Source organism: Chenopodium album, chromosome 20 (genome assembly GCF_948465745.1).
Source record: "Chenopodium album chromosome 20, dcCheAlbu1.1, whole genome shotgun sequence".
NCBI classification, from domain to species: Eukaryota; Viridiplantae; Streptophyta; class Magnoliopsida; order Caryophyllales; family Amaranthaceae; genus Chenopodium; species Chenopodium album.
In genome coordinates, this window is record NC_137853.1 from 26,520,289 (window position 1) to 26,544,960 (window position 24,672).

At 34.9% G+C, this 24,672-nt stretch overlaps 2 protein-coding genes across 4 annotated transcripts; one reads left to right on the forward strand and one right to left on the reverse strand.

The window, feature by feature from the left end:
* Window positions 1–2,747: 2,747 nt before the first annotated feature.
* Window positions 2,748–11,095, reverse strand: LOC145597657 (conserved oligomeric Golgi complex subunit 2-like). The gene is made up of 12 exons (XM_081653875.1): window positions 10,560–11,095; window positions 8,919–9,125; window positions 7,489–7,825; window positions 7,001–7,162; window positions 6,784–6,883; window positions 6,478–6,693; window positions 6,279–6,387; window positions 5,471–5,671; window positions 4,114–4,218; window positions 3,576–3,701; window positions 3,355–3,489; window positions 2,748–3,021 (listed from the first exon to the last, which is right to left on the reverse strand). The coding sequence occupies exons 1-12, from the start codon at window positions 11,046–11,048 to the stop codon at window positions 2,908–2,910; spliced, it is 2,301 nt and encodes a 766-aa protein (XP_081510001.1). The 5' UTR covers window positions 11,049–11,095; the 3' UTR covers window positions 2,748–2,907.
* Window positions 11,096–11,894: 799 nt separating this feature from the next.
* On the forward strand, window positions 11,895–18,713 carry LOC145597711 (WD repeat-containing protein 55-like). 3 transcript variants are annotated; one of them, XM_081653947.1, is made up of 16 exons: window positions 11,895–12,038; window positions 12,266–12,417; window positions 12,496–12,528; window positions 12,628–12,692; window positions 12,787–12,874; window positions 13,033–13,105; window positions 14,027–14,133; window positions 14,521–14,563; window positions 14,669–14,725; window positions 15,540–15,616; window positions 15,851–15,899; window positions 15,990–16,036; window positions 16,177–16,250; window positions 16,975–17,030; window positions 17,455–17,587; window positions 18,264–18,713. In XM_081653947.1, exons 2-16 carry the CDS (start codon window positions 12,323–12,325, stop codon window positions 18,341–18,343), a joined length of 1,077 nt encoding a protein of 358 aa, XP_081510073.1. In that variant the 5' UTR covers window positions 11,895–12,038; window positions 12,266–12,322; the 3' UTR covers window positions 18,344–18,713. The 3 variants fall into 3 exon arrangements, with proteins under 3 accessions (XP_081510073.1, XP_081510075.1, XP_081510074.1); XM_081653949.1 differs by having other exon boundaries at window positions 11,909–12,038; window positions 12,278–12,417; XM_081653948.1 differs by lacking the exon at window positions 11,895–12,038 and having other exon boundaries at window positions 12,069–12,417.
* Window positions 18,714–24,672: the final 5,959 nt, after the last annotated feature.

Below are 24,672 nucleotides of genomic sequence, written 5' to 3' on the forward strand. Positions count from 1 at the left end.
TATTTTAAAAGAAAAGGCAGTGCTAAATAAATTTGGAAATTATATAGACACATTGTAATAATTGAGGATGTTGATATAGTTTTTAAAGTTACAAATGTTGAGGACTTGAGAAGGTAATGCAATAAATTGAAATTTCAATAGGTGTCGTAAATTGAAATTTCAATACAATAGAAGTGTTGGTTACTTTGGGAGTAGATCGACCCCTTGATTTGAATATTGTGCACAATTTTTTTTAATCATATTCCAATTATTTACAAGTAATTTTGTTAAATTAGATTTAGATTTTTATAGAGAACAATATCAGAATATTTCAAAATGTTGAATTAATTTGTGGAATTACCTTTGAACTGTTCTTAATAATTTATTATGTTCCTGGTTGTTTTTGTTAATTATTTATAAATTAAAGTGTTTTATTAATTTGTGTTTAAATAAGGTGATGGTGACTGGAATTACCTTGGATTTGATTGTAACGACCTTGGATTTATATTTAATTTGTGTAAATGATTTGTGATTTGTAATCATAATTTTCCTAAAATTCCTACATATTTTTTTCTTACATATTTTTTTTCTTAGAACTATTAATGGTTTATTGGTATATTTATGAAATGAAAATGATTCATTGATTTAAAGAGTGATTTGTAGAATCTGGATAGATTATGTTGACAAAGACAATGAATTACCTACAGTTTGCAAGGGTGCTGTAGTTGATAAGGGAGGTGGAGTGAAGCTTAAAGGAAATAATGTAGAATTTGGTCTTGATGAAATCTTCATTGAAGATAGTTTTGGTATTACTTGTGTTAATGGTGACAATGATCAAAGAAATGATGCACAAATAGTGGATTCTCAAACTTATTTTGCCTTAGCCACTAATACTCGATATATTTCTCCTATGAACACTATCGAAACTACACATAATGTAGTTGCTAGCAACCAAAGTACAATTGTTACTCGGATAGAGCCTCCTAAGGTTGGTATTTAACAGTTGGCAAGAAGTGGAAGCGTATTATAAGGATTGCGTCAAACAAAAAGATTTTGCAGTGTCTAGGGTCCCATGTGTTAATTCTAAGACTAATAAAAAGACCAGAATAGCAACTCATGGAGGTGTAAGTATTGGAGTTGACCACACATTAGGGCGATAAGGGAAGCAAAGTAAAGGGATAAGGTGATGGATTTATGTGGCTCTGGTGGAGTAGTTGTAGGTGTTGTAGCCAAAGATGAATTACGTTGTGGAAAGGACCTCCAAAAAATGTGAATGTAAAGCAATGGTGTATGCAAGTGTTAATAAAGAAGGGAATTTGTTTTTGAGGAAGGTGGAGTTAGAGTATATCCATAATCTCACCACGAGAAAGGCTAAGCTTGTGAAGAAGTGCCGCATGAAGCATATGACCTCAAACATTCAAAAGAAGTTATTGAATTATTTGATGAAGGTGTACCTGTACCACAAATCCACAAGTGCATAGCGACAAAGATGAATGTAATCGACAACATGCCTTTGAAAGTTAATGACTTACAACATGAGGTTTATAAATACAGCTAGGTGTCTGATAGGAGAACAGAGAAAACAAAATAATGTGAGGGGGTGTGGAGGATGGAATGTTGCGTTTCTTTACTAATCACACATGTAATGATGGATACACTAGGGCATAGCATAAAAGAAAAAAAAAACTTTTGCCGATGATTTTTTTGTAGGCCTTGTTAGTCAAAACTGAGGCACAACATTTTGGTTTCTCAATTGATCGTTCCTTGCCAAAGATGCAATACAATCAAACAAGAGTGGTAAAGTTTGGGTCTCATCTAGGTCAATTTAGTGTTAAAGTGTTTGATATTCGTGTGCAAGTTACTTGTAAAGTGATATATTAGTAGCTTCGGTTTATAGTTATTTATCTATCTATTCTAAGGTGAAGTTAATTTTGCCCGATAAAAAAAATAAAAAAATAAATGAAAAAAATAAAAACTCCTAACCACAAATCAAATGATACAGACAAAATTTAATTTTAATTTTTAGTAACTTGCCAAAGGCTATGAGAAAGTTGTATGTTTCAGACGAAAAGTAATGTTATTTTTGTGTTTCACAAAACAAAAGATTAATACCGTTATCTATTCTATATGCCCACTATTCTCTCTTAGAAAATTGAGGTTGAGAAATTCTTCAATAATGGAGGAAAGCTCCCAAACAATGACCAACACTTACCATTCAGGGTTGAGAAATTTCTTTTAGAGTTTTTTGTTAAATTCAACAACGAAGCCGACGAAAATGGTGGTGTTGAGGTTAGGATTTGTTGTGGACTTGTGGTGTTGGTGGAATTGAAATATTGTGATTCTTATGGAGTTTAGGTCCATCCCCCATTGATGATGAGAAAAGTTGAAGATGATGAACAAGATTGAAGAAGAGATGATGAAGAAAGTAGAAGCAATGGAAGGAGACGGAGGAAGAGGCCCTAAGAGGATAAATCAGTTACGAAGTAACAAAAAAAATATTGAAAAAGTTGCTATTATTTGTCACTTTTGCCATTTGATAAGTGACATATCCACAACATTACTTTAGACTTTCTCAAATCCCATGCCAACCAATATATGCATATATATTGCTAAATGCTTTGGATTCTTATTAAATTACTCATTTGTACGGAAATTTTATCTGTAGTTTGAATATGCTGGTTTGTTCCAATTTTTTCTTACATACATGGCCATGATTGATAATAGATCATGTCTACCAATTTCGTCTTAACAAATTTTGAGCGACTATATCTCTACAAAAAATTTCAGAGCCCACTGCTATTATATTATATAAACACGGTTTGAACTTACATGGTAAATCACCTCTTAAAAAATAAAAAATAAACTACAAAAAATTAGAAGGAAAGTATGAACTATAGAAGATTTCTACAATCACAAACTAACATGAGGCTAAAAGACTATCGTGCTTTGCTTTTCTGCAGGTGCCACACACTCCCACAATGCCTGGTAATCTTTGATCTTCGCTGCATCAACTCCAATGGTAGCCAGATTACGTCCATATTCCTGAGAATATCAATATAAATATATAGATAAACAGGTTACATACATAGACTGTCTAAATTTTGATGCTATAGGATTCAGGTAGGTGCTGGTTATTACTAAGTTTTCTACTCAAAAATCATCATCAAAGAATCCAAACCCTCTACCTCAAGGTTAGAGCTCAATTAAAGTGAGCCCCACCTTTTTCCCTCTTCTATATCTTTAGTATTTATTGGTGTAACATGAATGCAGGCACTAAAAAAGAAATCATTTTGGTAGATTACTGAAGCAAGAGGAGTTTTTTTTTTTTTTTATTTCCATATAATATAGAGAAAAGAAAACAAGAGAAGAAAGTACCTGTATATCGAGGAACAACTGCATGCAAATTTTATCAGTATTAGATACAATATGCTCTGACACATCCGAGCTTGCTCCAGTTTTCCTTTGTGCACCTTGACGTAGTCTCTGCAAGGAACTTTCTGTTTTTCTTGCCTGGGGAATTACAATAATTCAGTCATAACTTATTAATGGTAAAGGAATCTAAAACATATTTCTTATATGCCAATTATCATACATACCACATTAACTAGTTCAGAGACCAACTCATTGTAACTCTTGGTGATCTCTAACGCAGCACCTTGTATGAGTTCATATTTTGTTGCATCATCCAGATATGTAGCAGCTCTGTCTCCTTCCAAGAAAGCCTGCGAGGTACATGTTTAATTCACTAGATATCTCTTTACAAAATTTGAGAAGGGAGGGGGGATAAAGTATTCAGATTAAATTATGAAAAGGGCATGACAAGCTTCTTACTCTTTTTTTTTTTTTTTTTTTTTTTTTTTGAAGCCAAGCTTCTTACTCTATTAAATGACCTCAAAACACTAAAAAAGATAGAAATAAGAACAAAACAATGCAAGTGTCGCATTTGTTCTTCATTCTAAAAACTGAAGAAATGTTAGTATATATCGTAGAAGATTTGAAGCCACTTTGAAATAATTGGATCAAAAAATTTAAATAATCTCGAACGAGGCTATTTCAGAAGCCATAGTCTTGTGAATTAGCAGAGGTAGAAGGAAGACAATCAAATTCTTTTCTAAAAAATTCAAGAATGCTAACCTTGAGAGGGTGAAGAATTGCTGAGACATATAGAGAATGATGGGTAGGCAGAGGTTTGTTACTTATCCTATATGTCGCAGAAATTCCTTTCAGCTGAAGCAGGGCCTGAAATCAAAAGATCCATTAGTAAAAAGTTCAAAACACTGTGACTAAGCATCTCAATTTACTCCCACCCATCCTTCAGCCATAGAGAATTTAGAAATGTAAGGCACTATGATTCACTATCAATCAAGATATACATGTGTTATTCTATGTAATTACTCAAATCCCAAATCATTTACTGTCTTCAGCTACTCATGCTATGAATGGATATCATATAAAGCTGAAAGCAAGGATCAAGACATAAGCATACACATGCCTATCATCACATTGATTGTAGTAAATCAATACTTAGCCAAACAAGAGAGCGAAACTGACAGTACTGCCAATTTGAATCATTTGATTTGTCAATATAGTTTGACAGATTCATTACTTAGGAATATGGGTGTAACTTATTTGGAATAAATCCAAAGTCAAATCTTATCCAGACAGTTTTGGATTGGATAATTATTACATCGGATTAGATTAGACTCAATTTATTTATTTAATTTTTTTTTTTATTTTTTTTTAATAAAAAATTGGATGTATGGATCAGATCAGATCGGATCGGAAAAAAACAGCTGAATTGATATAGAATCATCTGTACAATTTGTAATGTGCTGATAATTATATATGTTAACTCTTAAGTTGATTATGAGGTGAATATTTGGCCTTGCAGAAAATGTCCATGAGCCATTGGAATATTTGGCCTTGCAGAAAACCCCTCCCTCCCCCCACCTCCCAAATAAAAGAAAAATAAATATTTTTTTTAAAAAAAGGATTCAAACTACCAAGTCCATAATCATTGGATCGGATTGGACTTGAAATCCAAAACAGATATGATTTCAGATTGGATTTGAATATAGCCATGTTCAAATCAAATGAACATTCACCCTCAATCTAGAAACATTCATGATTACGTTTTCTGACATGATTTATTCTTGGTTGCCATCTGTTCATGTATTAATCCAGAAAGCTCCTGGGTAGTGTTAGATTTGAAGAAAAATATCTTTCGTATAAGGAAAATAAATGATTTTATGACTACTTGTCCTGAAAAATAAATTTCCTTTCAACCAGACAGCCTATATAACCGCAGAACACAAGCTGAAAGGACCTATATCGGAGTCGGGTAAGTAATAAAATAACAGTGAACAGCATCTAGCCAAGACGCTGTCCAAACTATTGCCAAGTTGCCAACCAAACTATTATACTGGTTTCATACATTTTCATCTTTAAACAGATGCTTATATTCACAATATTAACCAATAATTTAGCTCACCTCAACAGACTTCTCAACCAGCATATCTACTATGGATTTTATCACTGAAGGGACCATATTTTCCAAAGACTTCGCTCTTTGTAATATGCTCTGTTTGACAAGATCCATCACTTCAGCAGGACACGAAGAAAGAATCTCCATAACATGTTCAATGTAGCTGCCACACACCTCATCCACAAGGATCTTTACATCATGAATAATCTGAAAAGCAATTCAGCTTAATTTAATACACAACTCAACTGAAATCAAGACAGACAGAATCCATAAATGCTTATGCGTACATCATCTACATGATAGCCAAAAAGTGAGGCTGAGAGACATATTATGAACATTAAAGGCTTAACTCTTAGCAACCATAATAAACACTGCAGGTAGCACTAGAAAGAGTAGCAGAAATAGCCATAAAGTTAATTTTGATCCATCTTTATTGTCTCTCCACCCCCCTACCCCACCCCCCCCCCCCCCCCCCAAATAGACACGCACACACTGATGGATAAAAGTTGGGCAGATTCATGGAAAATAGTCTTTGACCCATCCTGATTTCTTTCTACAAAAATAACCTACTACTTATGGCACAAAAAGGCCACAGTCCTGCCATGCAGTATTAGCCCCTCAAAAATGAAATAGAGAAGTGTTCAAAAGCAAGTAGCAGATGTGCGCTAGTTGCGCCGCTGATATGCACAATCACTGGTATGCTACTAGAAGTTGTGAAGCACATTTTACATAAACAACAATTCCATTATTAATAGAATAAACCAAAACCATTCGGAAAATAAGCAAGAACCAGATGCAAAAGGCGTGTTCATACATATAGAAGATCTTCAGGCCCAGCAGAGATCGCCCATTCAGCTCCAGGGTTTGCATTTGCATGACCCATTAGCCGAGCATTGAGTCCAGTTGACAACCAGCTGGAATACCTGTTTAATAAATTTGTCAACTCAATCATTCATGAAGCAGAGACTAATGCTCAAAGGAAATTCAAAATTAGTAATTTTTCTTAGCACGACCTTGAAAGAAGTTGTAATGAAAGACGAAGAAACTTGTCTGAGCAAGACAGGACAAGTACATCTTCACCCCAACAAGATCTCAAACTCTCCAACAGAGTTATACTTTGTTTCAAAACCAAAGCTGGAAAATTTCCAACCTCATGACGTGAACCTTGTGCCACTACCAAGCTCGGTATTACAAGTACAGAATCTAAAGCCCCGGCTATTTCTTGAAACCTATAATAATTGAATTCCATCACTTAGTTCCATTAACCAAGAAATAACTCATTCTCTCAATTTTATAGATACCAAGGTTACATATGATACCTCAACGAGAAGTAAACCCCAAGATTCCATTGCTTCATGAAGTCAACATATACAGGCTCTGTTCTAAATTTAGAAACGGCATATCTGGATGTGCAGTAACCTTAACAACATAACTTAATGATTAAACCTTGAACACATATAATGTCAGAAAAGGTAAAAGTTCTTTTGAAATGCAAGTATACACAGCAAGTTGCTATTTATTATCATTAAATCCTACCTTCCAAATGAGACAAAAACTCTAAACTCGATTTATAATTTCTCAAAAATTCGGTAGGCCTTCCAGGTGAGAAAGCCCCAGGCTTTCCTTTCTGAATTGCTGTATATACCTCTCTGAGGATCGAATTGGCCAAAAAGTTAAAAACATGAAATCCGGAATCCTCTGCAGAACAAAGACAACAAGAGCAATTTTATCAGCATCCTTATAATTGGAAGAAAAAAAAAACCACCACCACTTCAGATAATGTCTGAAAGCTAAGTAATAAAATACTGGGGATCTTTAAGTACTCGTATTAGCAATGTACTAGAAATAGTACCATGGGGAGAAAACATAGAATTGCATGGGAAAATTTGTTCATTATAGCCGAATAGGTAGGGGTGGAGGCAGCATTTCAATAAAAGCTTATCTACAAGATGTAATATCAGCTTGCTAAGTAATTTATGTGGTACACCAAACCAAAGTGTAGGTTGTTCCATAATCTACCATACCTCTTGAAGAGATTCTCAGCAAAAATGTACAATCTTTCTCAATACACTGTTTTATTTCTCGAAAATCAGCCTCAAGTTCATCAACAGAAGCCACACCATTTAACCCTGAAGCACCATGAGGAATAATTTTCTCGATTAGGGGAGCAACAATGGTTGAGCGGAAAATCTCTTCGGCATTGCTAGTACTGTCAATGGCAGCATATGCACGTAAACAATTGTAAATTGCATTTTCATCTCGGTGCTCTAGACCATCTAAAAAGCAATGCCCCAAGCTTGCATCTAATAAATGGCTAGCACTTTGAAATCTCTTCTCAACATTCTGGATAAAAGGTAGGTCCTGTACTGCCATAATGGATGAACAAAGTGAGCAGATATATTTATTATCTATAGCACAGACTCATACATGAGAAAGATGCAAACTACTACGTAATATATTAAAGCAGATTAAGCTCATTGATAAAATATAGAAACAAACCTCCATCCTCAGCCAGTGTTTAAAATTTAATACTTTTCATGGCCCTCGAGTTGCCAATATATCATGTTAAATATTTTATCAGCATTGTTATTGGCAGAAAAGCAGTTACATTACAAAATTGCTTCCCAGGTTATTGATTTAATATCAGTGAAAGCAACTAAATGGTCCTCATCAAATAAAATAAAACCTTCTTTTGAGGAAAATTTAATTTTATATGGAGCTCCCGTAAACATAGTGCTGGGAGAGAACTTATGCCAGAACCAGCTCATACCCTCACAAAACAGGAATGCCAAAAAGAGTACTTTAGGAAGTAAACAATACTCAGGCTAAGGATTCGTTTAATTTAGGCAAGTAGGATTAAATGCTTTCTCTGTTGACAACAATTTTTTTGTTAAAAAAGAGAAAAAAAAAAAAAAAAAAAAAAAAAAAAGAAAAAGAAAAAAAAAGAAAAAGAAAGAAAAAGAAAAGAAAAAAAGCCCTAATATAATATCTAAAGTCAAATTGCTTTACTATTAATGGTTTTGGAATACATATATATGTAAGACTTCATGGGGTGACAAATAAAAACAAAAAACAAAGTATTTGTAACACATGCCCCTGTTCTTTAGAAGCAAAACATGTCTACGCTTCATTATATTACAGGCTTTCACCCATAAGCCACCTAATATGCTATTTACAATTTATTTAGATAAATATTCTATAGATTTGTTCACACCAAAGGCATTCAAGAGAACGAGTACCCCTCAAAGATCAAATTTAATATAATTCTGTTTTACAACTCTTTTCCTACTCTTCTTTTTTTAAATCCTCTTTGTATTAATAGGTGGACAGAGGAAGCATCAGGCCAAGAAAAAGCTATATTAACGGAAAAGTTAAAAGGTTATTCATCCAACCAACAAGAGAAAGAGTTGGTTAGATGAATAAAGGACAAGACAAAGGGAAGAGAGTATAAGACCTTTGCATGAGCCATGTAGAACTTCAATCTGTTCATTTCACTAGCAATTCTCTCCAAAAGCATGCTCTGAGTCTCTCTTACATTTGATTCATTCTCAGATTGTTGCAAAGATATCCCGTTGCTTAGATGACTCTTCTCTGAGGCATTCATGTCACCATTCGACCAATCAGTAGGAACACTAGGTAGCTCCTTTATTAACTTCTCAACCTAATAACAGCAAATGGATCATATCACTAGTTTAGCCAAAGTGAAATGAAACAAGCATAACCATAATGACAAACCAAAAAAAAGTCTTGCCCCTTTATTTTCCTCACAAATTTAGACCAAACTTTAACTAATAAATATTAATCCCTTTGAGCCAACAATGATTTCACATTTTGTATCAGTCTTCAAGGCACAACTTTACCATGAATATTTAAAATTACATGTTAATAAGCATTATAGAAAGAAGTGAACACACATCAAAACAATCTAAAAAGGTATGAGGTAAAGTGATCTTGGACTCAAGCTAATTTAAGTTATTTATAACAAGCGAAACAATTATAAACAAGTTTATAAACTATTTAACTATGGTTAACAAACAAGCTTGAACATGAAATTAAGTATACATATCCATGTAAATTCACAACCAACAACCGAGTTGTTTATATAATGTTCACAAAGACCTCAGTTAAGTTCACATGTAATCTAGGATGCGTGAGAACGGGTTCAGAGATCAAGTTCAAACAGACACATAATGGACATGGTAAAACATCATTACAAAGTTAGGGGTCATGGGTACGACAAAGTACAAATCACAAATATTATACAAAATTGAATTTGATTATATGATTAATTAATCACTAAAAAATGGTAAAGAAATAAAGGCTAGTGCCACAGACTCGACCCAAGCAATAGTGAAGAGAGAAGGGGGAGAAGTGTCAAGGAAAAAGAAAGGGAGCTTAGAATTACATAAATGAGTAAACACACAAGCAAAATCCTTCTATTTTCAATTACAAGATTGTTTGGTTGTGCATGCTTTCTAGCAAATGACTTGTGTTCATTCATGTTCAACAATTTAATTTTCATATAAAAGCTTGTTTCGTTGTTTAACAAGATTTATGTTAATATATTTAGAATCAGATATAAATTAATACCAATTTAAATTATATAACCAAACATAAATTAATACCCATTTAAATCATATAATCCTCTAACCAATGTAAATTTCACCAAAGGCAACTTGCATAAACAACAAAAACTAATCTAACTAAAATTAAAGAGAATAACTAAAAAGCCAGAGTTCCATAGATGAGCAATGATCAAAGAATGGACCTATGTTACTTGTACTCGGGTACGACACAGGTATGTGTACAAGCGTCTGACTCGGCTGTTTTGTAAAAAGAATCCATGATTTTGAACTAAAAGTGAAGTGTCAGAGACACCCATGATGTCTGAATGTCGAGGATACGACACGAGTACGTGAGGTGAAATGAAGAGTCCAAGTAACATAGGAATGGACACTCACATTGCCACTCCATTGAAAAAAAACAACTAAAATGCTCAAACTACAAGTCTTATCACAATTCATATCCAACTGAAATCAACAAACAATCAAGTAATTTCCGCATAATTTAGCAAATACGACTGAAATTAAGGTACCTTAGAAACAACATGAAAAGTATCAAGCAACAATTCGAGAACTTCCCTAGCATTAGCAGCCTCAGCTCTCTGATTCAACCCATTCTGAAGCGAAACAAGAGAATCTTGAACGCAATCCCTAAACGCAGCAATCTTCTCCCTAAGATCAGACAATGGCGCACGCATTCGAGCAACAGAGGAATCAACATCAACAAGATTAGTACTAAGATTGACGAAATCATTGTAATCCCTATTGATGAGATCAACGAGTTGATGCTTGAGGGAAGAGAGATGAGCATGAAGCTGAGATCGGAGAGTGTCAAAGGGTACGAAGGTTCGGAGGTCAGAGATGTAGGATTCGGAGTCGAAATCGGGAGAGAGAAAGAGGTCTTTCTTGAACCATAGAGGGTTGGATTCGGAATCGTCGATTGGGTCGCCGAAGAGGTCGGTGTGTGAGCGTGGTGGTGGTGTCGCCGGTGGTTGCGCCGACGCTAGATCTGCCGACGCCATTGTTGGTGGTGTTTAGGTCTGGTTCGTTTACAGATTTGCAGTATCACCAAATATTTGATAACAATGCAAAAAATTGATCAACACCTCAAATTTATTTATCACCAAATAAACCGATTGATTAAAATTGAACAAAAAGATAAGCAAGGGGAAAATGATCATGAGAAAATCAGTGGGCTAAAGTAAGGGTAATTTGGTCTTTTCATGTATGGTGTGTCTTTAGTTTTTTTTTTTTTTTTTTTTTTTTTTTTTTAAAAAAAAAAAAAAAATATATTTTAATCAAGGAAACAAATCATTTATTTTTTTTGTACATATTCCCTATTGGCGTGTAATAATTATTATATTTAAAATAAAAGATTTATTCACAATCTTTCTAAAAAAAAAATTGGGCAATATATACCAAAAATAAATATTTTAAATAATTAGTGACCTATTTTACAATAAAAAAAACCATTGCTCGGATTTTTTACCTACTTTGTTTTAGTTGTGTATTGGAAGCTACAATTAAAATTGCAAATATCAAATTAACATATCACATACTTTTATTGTTTCTTGACTAATTAATAATTATAATATTTCTCAATCAATGACATATAACTATATATATATAAAGATCATCGTGCATGGCACGGGATGTAACCTATTTTGCCATAATGGCCACGCCAAAAGAGTCATCCTAACCACATTTTTTTTTTGAGGAAAACTCATCCTAAACACATTTAACACGTGATAAGTGGTGATTGACTTATGTTGCCATATTTTCGTTTTGTTTGTTGTAAACTCGGTTTAATTAAAATCGTATAAAAACTGAGCCCATTTATTTATTAGACGGGTCTAACCCTTTAATAACTGTGGCGGGTCATAGGGATCCAAGGCGTCCAACCCATAGAATTGCTCTCTCTCAGATATCCATTGAAGCGCATTCAACTTTCTCCATTGAAGCACAGTTGGCGTGAATCTAATTCTTGTATCCCCAGCAGCTTCAATTCTGAGGTAGTTGCTTGTATTTGCTCTCATCATATCAAATATCCCTAAAATTATGAATCAAATATCCCTAAAATTTGGTTGCTAATGTATTGCAGAACACTTTAATGTTAGGATTTCAACTATGAAATCAGAGCTCTTTTCTATGAGCTCTTTAATGGTAGCATAATTTAAGATTTTAAGCTAGTATTAGACTAGTAAAGATCCTAAATTTTAAGGGTTTTTATTTGTTTTAGACAAAATTATAGGAAACTGATACATAGCATAGTTGCGAATTCATTGAGAAGGAAGGTATGGAGATAAAATTAGGGGACCACCCTTTTGACGTAGACTTTCATCCGTCAGATTCTGTTGTTGCGACTGGATTAATCAATGGTTACCTACTTTTGTAAGTAATTTTCCATTTCTTTGGTGGTGTTTGTGATCAGTGTTTTGTCCACTCACTTGGTGGTTCCATTTTGTGTAGGTATCGTTATGCTGCTGAAGTGGAACCGCAATGGTACAATTTCATGAATTTCTTCATGTGATATGTTGTTGTAATTTTTTTCCTTAAAAAATGGTAAATGTTGTAGTATGATATTCATTGCTACTCTTGCAGTTTGCTGAGAGTTCGTGCCCACAAGAAGTCTTGTAGAACTACCCGGTTTATTAACGAGGGACGCGGTAATTAAATCCTTCGCCCCCTCATCCCTTCCTCTCACCCATCCCCCCCGAATCACAATGAATGGCATTTAAATTGGTTGTATTGATGGTGCAGCAATTGTGACGGGATCCGCAGATTGCTCAATTCTTGCCACTGATGTTGAAACTGGAGCAAAGATTGCTCACCTTGAAAATGCTCACACGTGAGTATCTTCTTATAGTTATTGGACTTTTTTGCATGTTTTTATATCCCAAACTAAAGCACTACTTTCCGAATTCCAAAATTTAAAATGGTACTGTTGTTCTCTTAAGAGAAAGGATATTGCTATAGTTCTTATTTTTGAAATCAAACTCAATGCAGTGATGCAGTCAATAGTATAATCAATTTGACTGAAGCAACCATTGCCTCGGGGGATGATTCAGGATGTGTCAAGGTTCAAATTCACTTTCCCTTATTATCTTTTATTGTATGTTTTATCCTCATATGACAGGATATTTTTGTTTCATGATGCATATTCGATAGAAGTTGATAAATTATCCCAAGATAAAGAATCGTTGACTTGTTGTAGGTACTTAGTGAGATATTGAAGCAAATGTTCATCTGCTTTACAGCAGTAAACAAATTGTCTTTTTTAATTTCATAGTTATCATGAGTCTTGGTGCACATCTTTTAGGCTTTGTTTGGCTCATTATTAGTAAAGGAAAAGAAGAGCAAGGAAGGGAAGGGGATAGAAGGAATAGGAAGATAAGGGAAAGGAAGGTGATTTCATTTTCCAATATTTAGTTAATGAATGGAAATGAAGGGCCTTAATGAATATATTTGAATGAGAAACCAAATCATGGTCGCTGGATGTTACACTGCATTTAGGAAGCAACTTGTTTGTAAAGAATCTGTTGCTGACTACAATGGTCTTCCAAATGAGCTGTAGGGTTCTAATTGGTCGAAATCTAATTATCCTGCTAATCCAGCATTCTTTAGTGATATTTAAAAGACCAAGTTTATATGTTTATAATGATAAGTTATATCTCTTGATATAAAAGACTACTCAGGGGACAAATGTTATTATCAAAGGAAAATAGTTTTAATTTCGGACACTCTGTCATGCTATTCCAACCCAGGACCTGTCTGTGTGTATCTTAAGACTCATAAGTGTCGTTTTTGTTGGAAAGTGCTTCTGAGGAACCAAGTTGTGCTAACTGATCTAGCACACTTTTTTGTTGCTTCCTGGATATGCCCTTCCCCCCCCCCCCCCCCCCCCCCCCCACACCAACTTATCGACAAGTATGTTGCTTTATTGATGTTTTCTTTGGATTCATCCTTATCACATTTCTTTTCATCATTTTTCTGTACATAGTTATGGGATACCAGGCAACAATCTTGCTGTCACACTTTTCAAGTTCATGAGGAATACATATCAGATATGACTTTTGCATCAGATTCAATGAGACTTTTGGCTACAAGGTAGGAAACTTCTTCATCTACTTTGACATAGTTGGGAAGTGTGACATTTCGTTTTTTGATGTTCTGCTACTTTTAGCATTATGCACGTTTGTCCACGCATTGTTTTAACCCTAAAAATCTTTAGTTCTATATTTGTATAAAATATAATAATTGATGTTTATGGGAATTAGCTACTCTAGCTGCTAAATTTAATCAATACTATGATATGAAACTTTTGAGCTATGTTGCATTAGAAAATACTTGGCTAGAAAATTGGGGTGTTGGGGATGTAGGCTGAAAGGAACAGTAATCAAGTGAATAGATCTTTTGCTCATAGTGTAAAATTGCGTTGTATATCTTTATGTTGTATATCTCTATTTTCTGACATGGTTTCATTTGGTTTTCTAGCGGAGATGGTACTCTGTCTGTATGCAGTATCCGGAGTAATAAGGTACTCGGGTCTTGTTCAAGTGTTGATGCTCAGTTTATACTTCTAATGTGCTGTTATTTTGCTTGAGTTTGATTCTTTTGCTCTATGTTTGTTGATGAATGGAAGGTCCAAGCACAGTCCGAATTTTGCGAGGATGAACCACTGTCTGTAGTCATAATGAAGGTATTTGTTAATTGTTGTGTTCCTTTATTTTTATTTCTAATTTCTTTAGTTGATCTTTTCTGGCTTGCTTCTCTTGCTGCACCCTCTATTAGTTTGTTGGTTTTGTTTATATTCTGATTAATGAATCAATGCCCTTGAATGATGTGTTCCTTACATGCTTTATATCAAGAAATATTCCTTCTTCAAACACTGTCCCTCTTACCTTTTGGTTCTCTGGTTGATTTATGTATGCTTGATCGTATTCATGCTTCTCTAGCTTTGTGGAGGTTGCATCTAGTAACTTGTCTTAAGATTACATATGATCTGAAACTGTAGAAGAGTTTATATTGACAAACCATTATCAACATGCTAACAACTCCGTACGGTGGCCTCAAACCTTGACATAAGCTTTATGTGTCTTATACTCTAGCTGGCTAGGGGAAAGACAGTGGAAGGTAAAATAATAAGATTAATAACTGAAGAAGTTTATGTATGGATTGAAAAATCATGGTGGTCATTACAAGCAACAGATATTGTGTTTACTTAAGTGGGTTCAAACACCTTCATAAGCCCTCTAAGCACTTAATTGTAAGCCATTTCAGGGCATTTAAAATCGACATGTAGTTCTTCCATGAATTCCACCTGTGTGGCTGTGTGCATAACCTACATGTAAAGCGAGTCTTCATAGGGAAAATGGGCAATTGTCACTGCTTATGGACCCGAACCTGGGTGATCTTTCCATGACCAGGATGAAGCTTGGGTGAAATGGGGATGTGCATGATTTATTACCTGATTTTCTATGTTTCTAGTCTAAACTGTGAGCCTATTTTCTCAGAATGGCAGGAAAGTTATATGTGGGACACAAAGTGGGACTTTGTTGCTATATTCATGGGGATTCTTCAAAGATTGCAGGTATGCTTTCTCATGCTTGATGGTTCAGATTTTATTGTAGATGTTATAAACTATTTTAAGACTATTAACATATCTGTTCATATTTATGGTACCTTCAAAAAACTAGACATGGAGATGGATTCCCTCTCTTTAGTGTCTCCTTTTCATGCTTTCCCATCTAAGCTCTAAGATAAAGGATGCTTTTTCAATCATGGTTTATTTCCTTATCTTAAACTTGTGTACGTGTGTGTACAGTGATCGATTTGTTGATCTGAGCCCTAACTCAGTAGATGCTCTCTTGAAGGTGAATAAGCATTGCAAATTTACCTTTCATTTCTGTTCTTCTAATTTGGCCTGCTTCACGCTAATTTTTTGTCCTTTTACCTGATGTTAGTATGATGAAGACAGACTCATTACTGGATCATCTAATGGGCTCATCAGGTATATGATAGGTTTTTTGTTTGGACTCCCCTCTGCGAAAGTTATGGCATGACATGACATGACATGACATGAAGGTTTTTTCTTCTGTATTATACTGCAATAACTTTTCATTTTTACGTATTGACTTTGATTTATTACAGTTTGGTAGGCATATTGCCCAACAGAATCATTCAACCCATTGCTGAGCACTCAGAGTATCCAGTTGAGCGTCTTGGTATGCTACCTCTGTGATCATCAAAAAGTTGGATAACTCTTATAGTTACTTAAGTTAGAGCATATATATTTAAATATAATTGAACCAAAAAAATTTATCTGATGTAATAGCTTTTCATGAAAAAAATTGTCATGTATATTCATAATTAATAGTGGCATTGTCCCATCACCCCATAAGTAAGGATCTGCATTGGTGCCACTAAGAATGCTCTTCTTGAAGTGGGGGTATATTGGGCATCTATACATCTTGTAGAAGTTTAGCATTTCTTTTTGGATATCCCAAACTAGTATATGTGATTATTGATTCTAGACAGAAAGAATAAAGGGGTGTTTGATTTGCAAAGTAGTTTGGGATTGAATCAAGAATAAAACCAGGGTGATACATGGTTAGAACTTGATTCTTAATACCATGTTTTTGGTTTTGTTCGAAGATTAACATATTTTGTTTTATAACCTGAAGCCTTTCCTTGGGTTTCTAAACCCCATACCTTGTGGATTTGAAGTATGGGTTTTAAATTTCAATTTTCATAAACAAACACTAGGTATGGATTTCACCCATTGTAAAACCATACCTCAAACCAATATTATGCTAAACAAACACAGCCTAATTGATTACAAGGACTAAATATGGTTGCACATTAGTTTGAGATCTCTTGAAATATGTTGTATCCAATTATGAATAACTCTTATATGACTAACTTATAATTTGTGGTTTGATCTTGTAGCTTTTTCACATGATAAGAAGCTTCTTGGAAGTATATCTCATGATAACACATTAAAGGTTTGAACTCTTCTCTTGTCAACATCTTGTGTCACCTGCATGCATGTGGTAGTTATGCATTTTATTCTTCCTTTATATGGTATAAGTTGTTGGTCTTAAGCTATTGGTCTCAGGAGATGGAACTTGTGCATCACCATTGAAATGTTAGATTCTTAAAAATGACAACAAAATGAGATTTGTATAAACTTTTCCCCTTCACCCTCCCAAATAAAAGAAAATGAATTTTGCTCTCCTTGTGCATGACCTGCATGTCTGACAAATATCTTGTTAAATAAAACTTCAAGTGCATAGAATATAGCTTTGTTTCAAATTTAAATATTTATTTTATCATACTTAGAAGGTAAGAATCATAACACAGTTGATTTACAGTTTCTACCTTTAGTATTTTGTGTTTTCTGTCAAGTCATTTAGTTTTATATTGTAGCTGTGGGATATGGATGAGTTACTACAAGGTCCAAGCACAGTGACAAGAAATGATACAGCTGCATCAGACAGTGATAGTGATAGTGATAGTGATGGCATGGATGTTGATTCTGATCTTGCAAATGCTTCCAGAGGTAAGTATACTCGAACTTGTAACAAACTTTTTTTTCTGCACTTTTTTGTTAAATTTGTTGAAACTGCATAGCTGTATTAATTCATTACGAGTATTACATGTATGGGATTACATCCTTAAAGAGACTAGCTTATAGTTTTTTTTGCTCTTGGTAACGCGTATCTGGGAATTGGTATCTTGAGATCTGATATATTGATTAGCTATGAGCCTATGACCATAAGAAACCCAAAGGCAGCTGCATGGTAAGGCAGTGTTTGATTTGCTGAAACGCGCATAACTTTATAAACAGTTTAAACACACAAATAAACTCTATCTTGGTTTTCAGCCACGCTGACATGAACCTGCACTTGCCAACACAGATTGAGAAGTAATATAAATACCTAAACTTTATTGTTTTATTTATAATATAACTTTGATAAAAGCTTCTAGCTGAAAATAACACGAACTACATGTTCATTTGTTGATTTCTCTTTTTCTTTTTTGATATTGATTGTTTGATGTGTATTTATTGCAATCCACTGACTAGATTAACAAAACTGCTTTGTTTCTTGTGTAAACATTAAGTCAATATTTCCATGTCTATTCAATTTTACTGGTTATCGTTCTCCCACGTCCACATATGCAACATAGATTGTTGATTGTTGAAAGTGCATCCTTTCGCTTTCGTTATCTTTCAGGTACTAAGAGGAAGAACACTGGTACTGGCAATGGGAAAGCTTCAAGCAGTTCTTTTGGAAGTTTTTTCGAAGGTTTGTAACATTTCGCAGAGTATATGCAATGTGGACATCTCAATCAGCAAATGTGTTGATGCCCCGCACTTGTCCTTAGATGTTGCTTTTGATGTGCGTGTCATGCTTCATATGGCAATTTTGTTAATGTTCTAAACTTTTTATTATAATTATTTTGTTTTAAAATACCGCAGACTTATATGGTTATAATTCTTTTATTCGTCTAACTTTTTGTGATGTACTCCCTCCGTCCACGAAAGAACGACTCATTTGGCCTAATTTTAGTCCAAAAAAGATTGACCCATTAGCATTAAAATACCCACCAATTTGCAACAATATTTGTGCAAAATTAGCTTCCCCATATAAAATTTTGTTTTTCTATGTACTTTTATTACTATTTCTCTGTACTTTTTTAAACTCCATGTAAATTAATCTTTCCAATGTACTTTTACTTCTTTTTATTTAATTTTATTAATACCCGCAAAATCAACCCAAATGGGTCGTTCTTTCGGGGACGGAGGGAGTAGTAATCTGCTATTTTTGTAGTAATTTGATCTTAAGTTCCAATTTAGGCTAATGTTATTTTCCCTTTCTTCACATCTGGTAAGATGGAACGAGCTACAATTTCTCAAGTTCATTTCTCCAAATTAATGGATAGATATAATCATATGGTAAGCCTCTTACATTTAGCTAAGGCATTGTAAAGTTGCATTTCATATTGTGTTGACACTACCAAATAACTATTCATTTAATTTATTTCTGTTTAGTGTAGCATCTAAACATTTGCTTTATTTCTTGTATGTGTTTTTTTTTTAAAAAAAAATATATACATACAATAGATGCTTTTGATGAGTGTGAGCCTTCCTGCAGATGAGAGAAAAATAGAGTTCCACGCATGAAGTCGTTCTTTCACCTTATCCACCATGAAGCCAAAAATTTCTCTCTTTGTAGAACCAAAATCAGCAGGAATTCCAAGATACACTCCAAAATTGTTACTTCTACCTATGCCCAGAGAGCTGCTAAAATTTATAATGTCCTGTTCCTTTGAATTTGGACTAGCAAGCAGCACTGATTTAGCTTGATTAATAATCTGTCCGAAGCCTTACAGTGATCATGCAGCACTCTTTTCAAAGTAGATACACTTTTTTCTTTCCCTTGAATAAAGAAAACCGAGTCATCAGCGAAAAAAAGATATTAGAATTGTAATGTACAAAGTTAAGAATCAACAAGCGTAATAGTCAAGATGTTAAATGACAAGAAAGATGGAAAATTTCTAAGGAAAATCATGAATTTGAGCTACCTAAGAGGCTAAGACCATGATCTGCAACTACTCAACTAGACTATTTTTACATGGTTTTTGAAAGTTCATGATCTAGTTGTGACATTTGATATTTTATCAATAAAATGGCATTTGGATGTTAAGCGAATTAGCTAAAAGCAATGATGACATAATTTGGATCTGCTAGATTATGCTGCAACTTTTGTTATCCAAAGTTTTGGTTGTCATTGATACACCAGATTGGTCACTGAAAAACTCACCCACTTCTTTACTTGTATATGAAAATAACCTTTTTAAAGCTTGCATATAAAATTTGCACCCCATAAACTTATTCGTCGTTACATAAACCAAGCTTTAACTTATGAACCATGTCCATACATTAACGAGCTTTATAATTCTGAATTTTTCTATTTAAAGCTAATCAATTTTTTTAAAATACCATGACTTCAACATAATAGCAGAACATCTATCAAAATTATATTGATACTTACACAGTTCTAGTCTATCGTGCCCTGAAATTAATCACCTAAGCATAAAGCCATAAATTATACCCTTCACTATTTCTCTTAAAAATAATCAGTACCATGCAACATAATATTTGGCTGGATATGATACAGAGCAACAAAACGCGCAAATGCAAGTTCTATGAACTCCTTGTGCTAAGTTTGACTTGCCATTCAAAAAGCATTCTTAGAACCCTAAACAAAAGTTGAGCAAAGTAGAGAGAGACTAGGAAAAATGGTGCTTGATGTTCTTGGAAGTCGTAAGCTGCGACAAGTCCTTGTTGCCTATTCACTACATCTACACATAAGTAAATCCACCAATCTGTTCATAAGCCATGGATCTTGCTTGAATATCTTTGTACATATTTCTTCCTATAGGTACAAAGAGAATATTGTGAGCATATTAGTAAAATATGGAACTTTCATCGTGTTAAAATAATCATCGGAGGAGGGATTTTTTTTTTTTTTTGTTTTTTTTTTTTGACAGCTGAACAAAAGGGACTCAATCCCCAGAATTATGATGCTTCCTAGCAAACGAAACTACAGTAAAACAATGAAAGTCACATAAACTGCTCCTGATGTTGCATATCTTCTCCCTGACATGAAGAGCTCCTTTGAAATCTGCATCTAGCCAGCCATGTAATCTGTTGTCCTTGACTGAGACCTGCAAGTGCCATATTTTCCTGTGAAGAGCTTCACTGATCCCTTCCTGCAGAGTAGATAGCAAGTCATGCACTTTATCACCTGTTTGGTTGGTTCCTTCTTTCTGAATGCTGTAGCCATCCTGTTGATCAATTTCCCAGGACCATGTTGTCCTGCTCCTACTCTTGATGCATTTTATTTCTAGGTTGGCCCTTATGCAATCACTGTTGCCCTGTATCAATGTCTGCTCATCTTCTGCTCCTCCCTGCTGCAACCTCTTGACTCAAAACCAGGGGGCCATCCTTAACAAGCTCCAGCTCACCAGCAACATCCTCATTGCTGTGGCAAGTCCTGCAAAAAACCTTAGCTTCCATCTTCTTGATAGTATCCCAGGCACTCTGATTTGTTTTGGAGAAAATCAGCTTATTCCTTGCTTTCCAAATGCCTTCAAGTCTAGCTAGAAACATGTAAAAGCTCTCTTCCAAGCCCCATCCCTTGGCACAAAGGAGGGATTAAAGCTCACTACCTTCAAAGTAAATGAATCTCCTTTACAGCTTTCCTTCCCCTTTACTCTTTGATCGTACCAACTCAAACTTGCACCTGTCAATAGCAAACGTTGGAAAACAAGCATAAGATAATGTTAAACCCAACATAGTCCCATTATACGAAGATGTAATATTTTTCACGCTTAGCATTACGTGGCGCTTCTGCTGCCTCAGCTGCCTTTAGAGCTCTTTCAAGTTGAGACTGCAGACGCATTTTCTCCTATTTCCAAAGGTATCATAGTATGTTTAGCAAAATAGATGACTTTCCATCAAAGACACACAAAAGGCTAGAAAAAATGAAATCGATGAATAAACACGAAAAATCAAACATTTAGGGATAGCTGGCAAACCTCTTTTAACAATGAAATCTCAGAATCTGCTATCTCCTTTGAACGCCGGAGATAGCTAACTACACTGTGCAAGCCATCATCATTTTGTGAATCGGTACTAACACCTGCAGAAGTTACTTCACCAGCTTTGTCTTTCCCAGCTAATTTCATGTGCATTGCCTCAAGTTGATAGTGCAGGACTTTATTTTGATCATTAAGCTCGTCATATTTCTTTGCAACTTCATTCCTTGACTTCTCCATCTCTGACTTCTCCACATTACACTTTGACTTGAGCTCGTCATTCTTAGATTTGTAAGCAGCAACAGGTCCGGATGCTTCCTCCTGAAGTGAAGCCAAAGCTTGCAAAGTCTTTGTCAGCTCCTGTATAGTTTTAGATTGTAAGATAACCTGTCTTTCATAATTAGCTTGAGCTGCAAGTGCTCGTTGATGGTCCCTCTCCAGATCATTTTTCAAACTAGTAAGTAGTAAGATCATTTTTCAAACTAGTAAGTAGTAACATGGACTTCCAGAGCCTCAAGCTGAGAAACTTTATTTAAAGTTTCTTCCTTCAAGCAGTTAATTTCTGCAAAAGCAGATGCAAGAGCTTCATCTTTCTGAGCAGCTACAGAGGCCACTTCTTCAGACTTCAAACTAGATTCATTTTCAAGTTCATGAACCTGATCTTTGAGTGACTGAATTTCCGCTTCAAGAGTCTTCTTCATTTGTTCAGTCTCAATCCTGAAGTTATCATGAGCACCTTCCATGTGTTTCAATGCAGCATTATTCAATTCACTTCTGCAATGCTCTTATACTGAGGCATGTGGTCTTTGCTGGCTTGAACTTCTGCTTTTAACCGTTCAATTTCTTCCCTAAACCCTACATCCCCTAAGCTCTCAGTTGCTGAAGATGACGAAGGTTTCAACCCACCATCTTGCTCAGCAACCTTATATTCAGAGGATTTCAAATTATTTCAAGATCAGCACATCGTGCCTCAGCCACAGCAGCCCTGGCCTCAGCAGCTGTAACTGCTTGCCATGCTGCGGCTAATTCTTTACCCAAATTTTCAATTTGTTATGCCATCTTTCATAGTGTGATCATGGTCCGCTTGTCCCCGAACATGGGATGTAGATGAGACTTGCAAAATAAAATTTGCCAAGGGACTTGTATAGACTATGATTTACTTGACCAACGAACTTGATCAAGCTTGACTTGACATGACATGACATGTTTATGACTTGTGGTTGTGTGTGTATTGAGTGTGTGTGCAGACACAAGCAAACAACAATGCAAAAATCACAAAAATTCCGTCATTTTTATCATGAGATGAGTGAAGGGTACTGACTTTCTCTCGAAAAATAAAGACGAGAAAAAAAAGTTTCGTTACCGAACATCCCTCGATGAAAAATTTGAAATTTTTTTTTGAACTTCCCCAAAAGAAAAAGACATGAAAAATGGGAGAAATATTGAACTTCCTTGTTAAGCAAGACGAAACGAATCATATGGATTGAATTGCTTATCTTAAAAATAATGTATGCATGATGCATGTTCTTAGGCCAGGATACTAAGGACAATTACATCATGTGACACGATAAATGAATGAACTTAGGTCATGGAGCTAAGTATCATATATGGTGTAAAGAAATTATCTTGAATGTCACTTATGTCAAGAAGCTAAGCACGTATATAGATGAAGTGATCGATGAGTATTGCATGATGAATGTTGCTTAGGTCAAGGAGCTAAGCATGCTTTGTACTATCACAGAGGTTTAATAAATATCTCTTAGGTTAGGAAGCTAAGAACAGCATGCGATGCATGAAACATGGAATATTGCTCATGTCAGGAAGCTAAGCAAGTATACCATGTTTTAATGAATGTCTTCTTGAAACAAGATTTCATGATAAGGGGTTCCTAAGGGAAGGATGATATGGCTAGGTATGTGTGAGTGAAGTGTGTGAAAGTGATACTAAGGCTGGCTGCAAAGGTTGTGCTGATGGAAATAGATATGAGAAGAGTCAAAATGGTGACCCTTAAGGCTAGGTACACTAAATGATGTGTGTTCAAGCCACCAAGTCTAGCTCTAGATGGATAAGGATAAGCATTGTCTAAGAAGGGTGTTCCCATCGTAGGGGATCCTTCTCCTTAGATGCCCATGGCCCTTTAAAGCTTAGGACTTTACACTTGTTATGGTGTATTAGGATTTGAATTCCCGACTGTTTGGGAGACCTTGAATTAGAAATGATTCTATCATACACGCTTTTTTGTAAGAAACAAGTAAGAGTCGCCAATGAGTTTTAGGAAAACCCATAAACCTCGTTCATGCCTTTCTCCCAAGTAGAGTTCAAGGGATATTTAGCATGAATCATAAGTTTACCCATGCCCAAATTGGTCTACATAAACCAGAAATGAGTTCAGGAGCGAGGTACCAAGATAACGTTCCCTTTAGAGGGGAATCGCAATCCTAGCCCTAGTACAACCTCTACTAGCACTTTCTTTTGCACAATTTCATCACCAAACAATATATGTAACGCGATACCTAAAACTATGTTAGTTGATTTTTTTTACACACATTAATTCACGTAGGAATTACATCGTAAGGTCGTTATTCTTATTAAATGAAATTCGTGAAAAGAACAATAAAATAAACAATGTTCGCCTTGACTTAGCTGATCAACCAACAATTATTTTATTCAATTCTAATCTTGATTAACGAAAATATACTATGTGAAATTAATTAATTTATTATTTTAAGGTGATCAAACAACACTAACTAATTAATTAAAGTTCAATTCTTTTAAACAATGAAAATAAAGGTGATTTAACTAAGTGCTCGGAAATTTACCACTTCTCTTTGCTAGATCTCCGTTTAGAACACTTATGGACTTCTTCTTGTCGGGGAACCTCCACCGTAGTAACAAAAAGGTTTGGATGCACAAATTCACAAGTATTATGCCAGGATTTAGGTTAATTTTCAGTGTCTTGAAGCCTCGGATTAGGGTCTTATTTATAGGGAATGATTAGGTTTAGGGTTTAGAGCATTCTGCCGCAGCAGGTGTCGCGCG

Excerpts from the sequence above, each read along its gene's own strand:
- LOC145597711 (XM_081653947.1), top strand. The coding sequence starts at position 12,323 with ATGGAGATAAAATTAGGGGACCACCCTTTTGACGTAGACTTTCATCCG. Across the intron at positions 12,529-12,627 it reads GCTGAAGTGGAACCGCAATG|TTTGCTGAGAGTTCGTGCCC; the intron begins GTACAATTTCAT and ends CTACTCTTGCAG. Across the intron at positions 17,031-17,454 it reads CTCATGATAACACATTAAAG|CTGTGGGATATGGATGAGTT; the intron begins GTTTGAACTCTT and ends TTTATATTGTAG.
- LOC145597657 (XM_081653875.1), bottom strand. The coding sequence starts at position 11,048 with ATGGCGTCGGCAGATCTAGCGTCGGCGCAACCACCGGCGACACCACCA. Across the intron at positions 7,163-7,488 it reads GCTGAGAATCTCTTCAAGAG|AGGATTCCGGATTTCATGTT; the intron begins GTATGGTAGATT and ends TTTGTTCTGCAG. Across the intron at positions 6,388-6,477 it reads TCATTACAACTTCTTTCAAG|GTATTCCAGCTGGTTGTCAA; the intron begins GTCGTGCTAAGA and ends TTTATTAAACAG.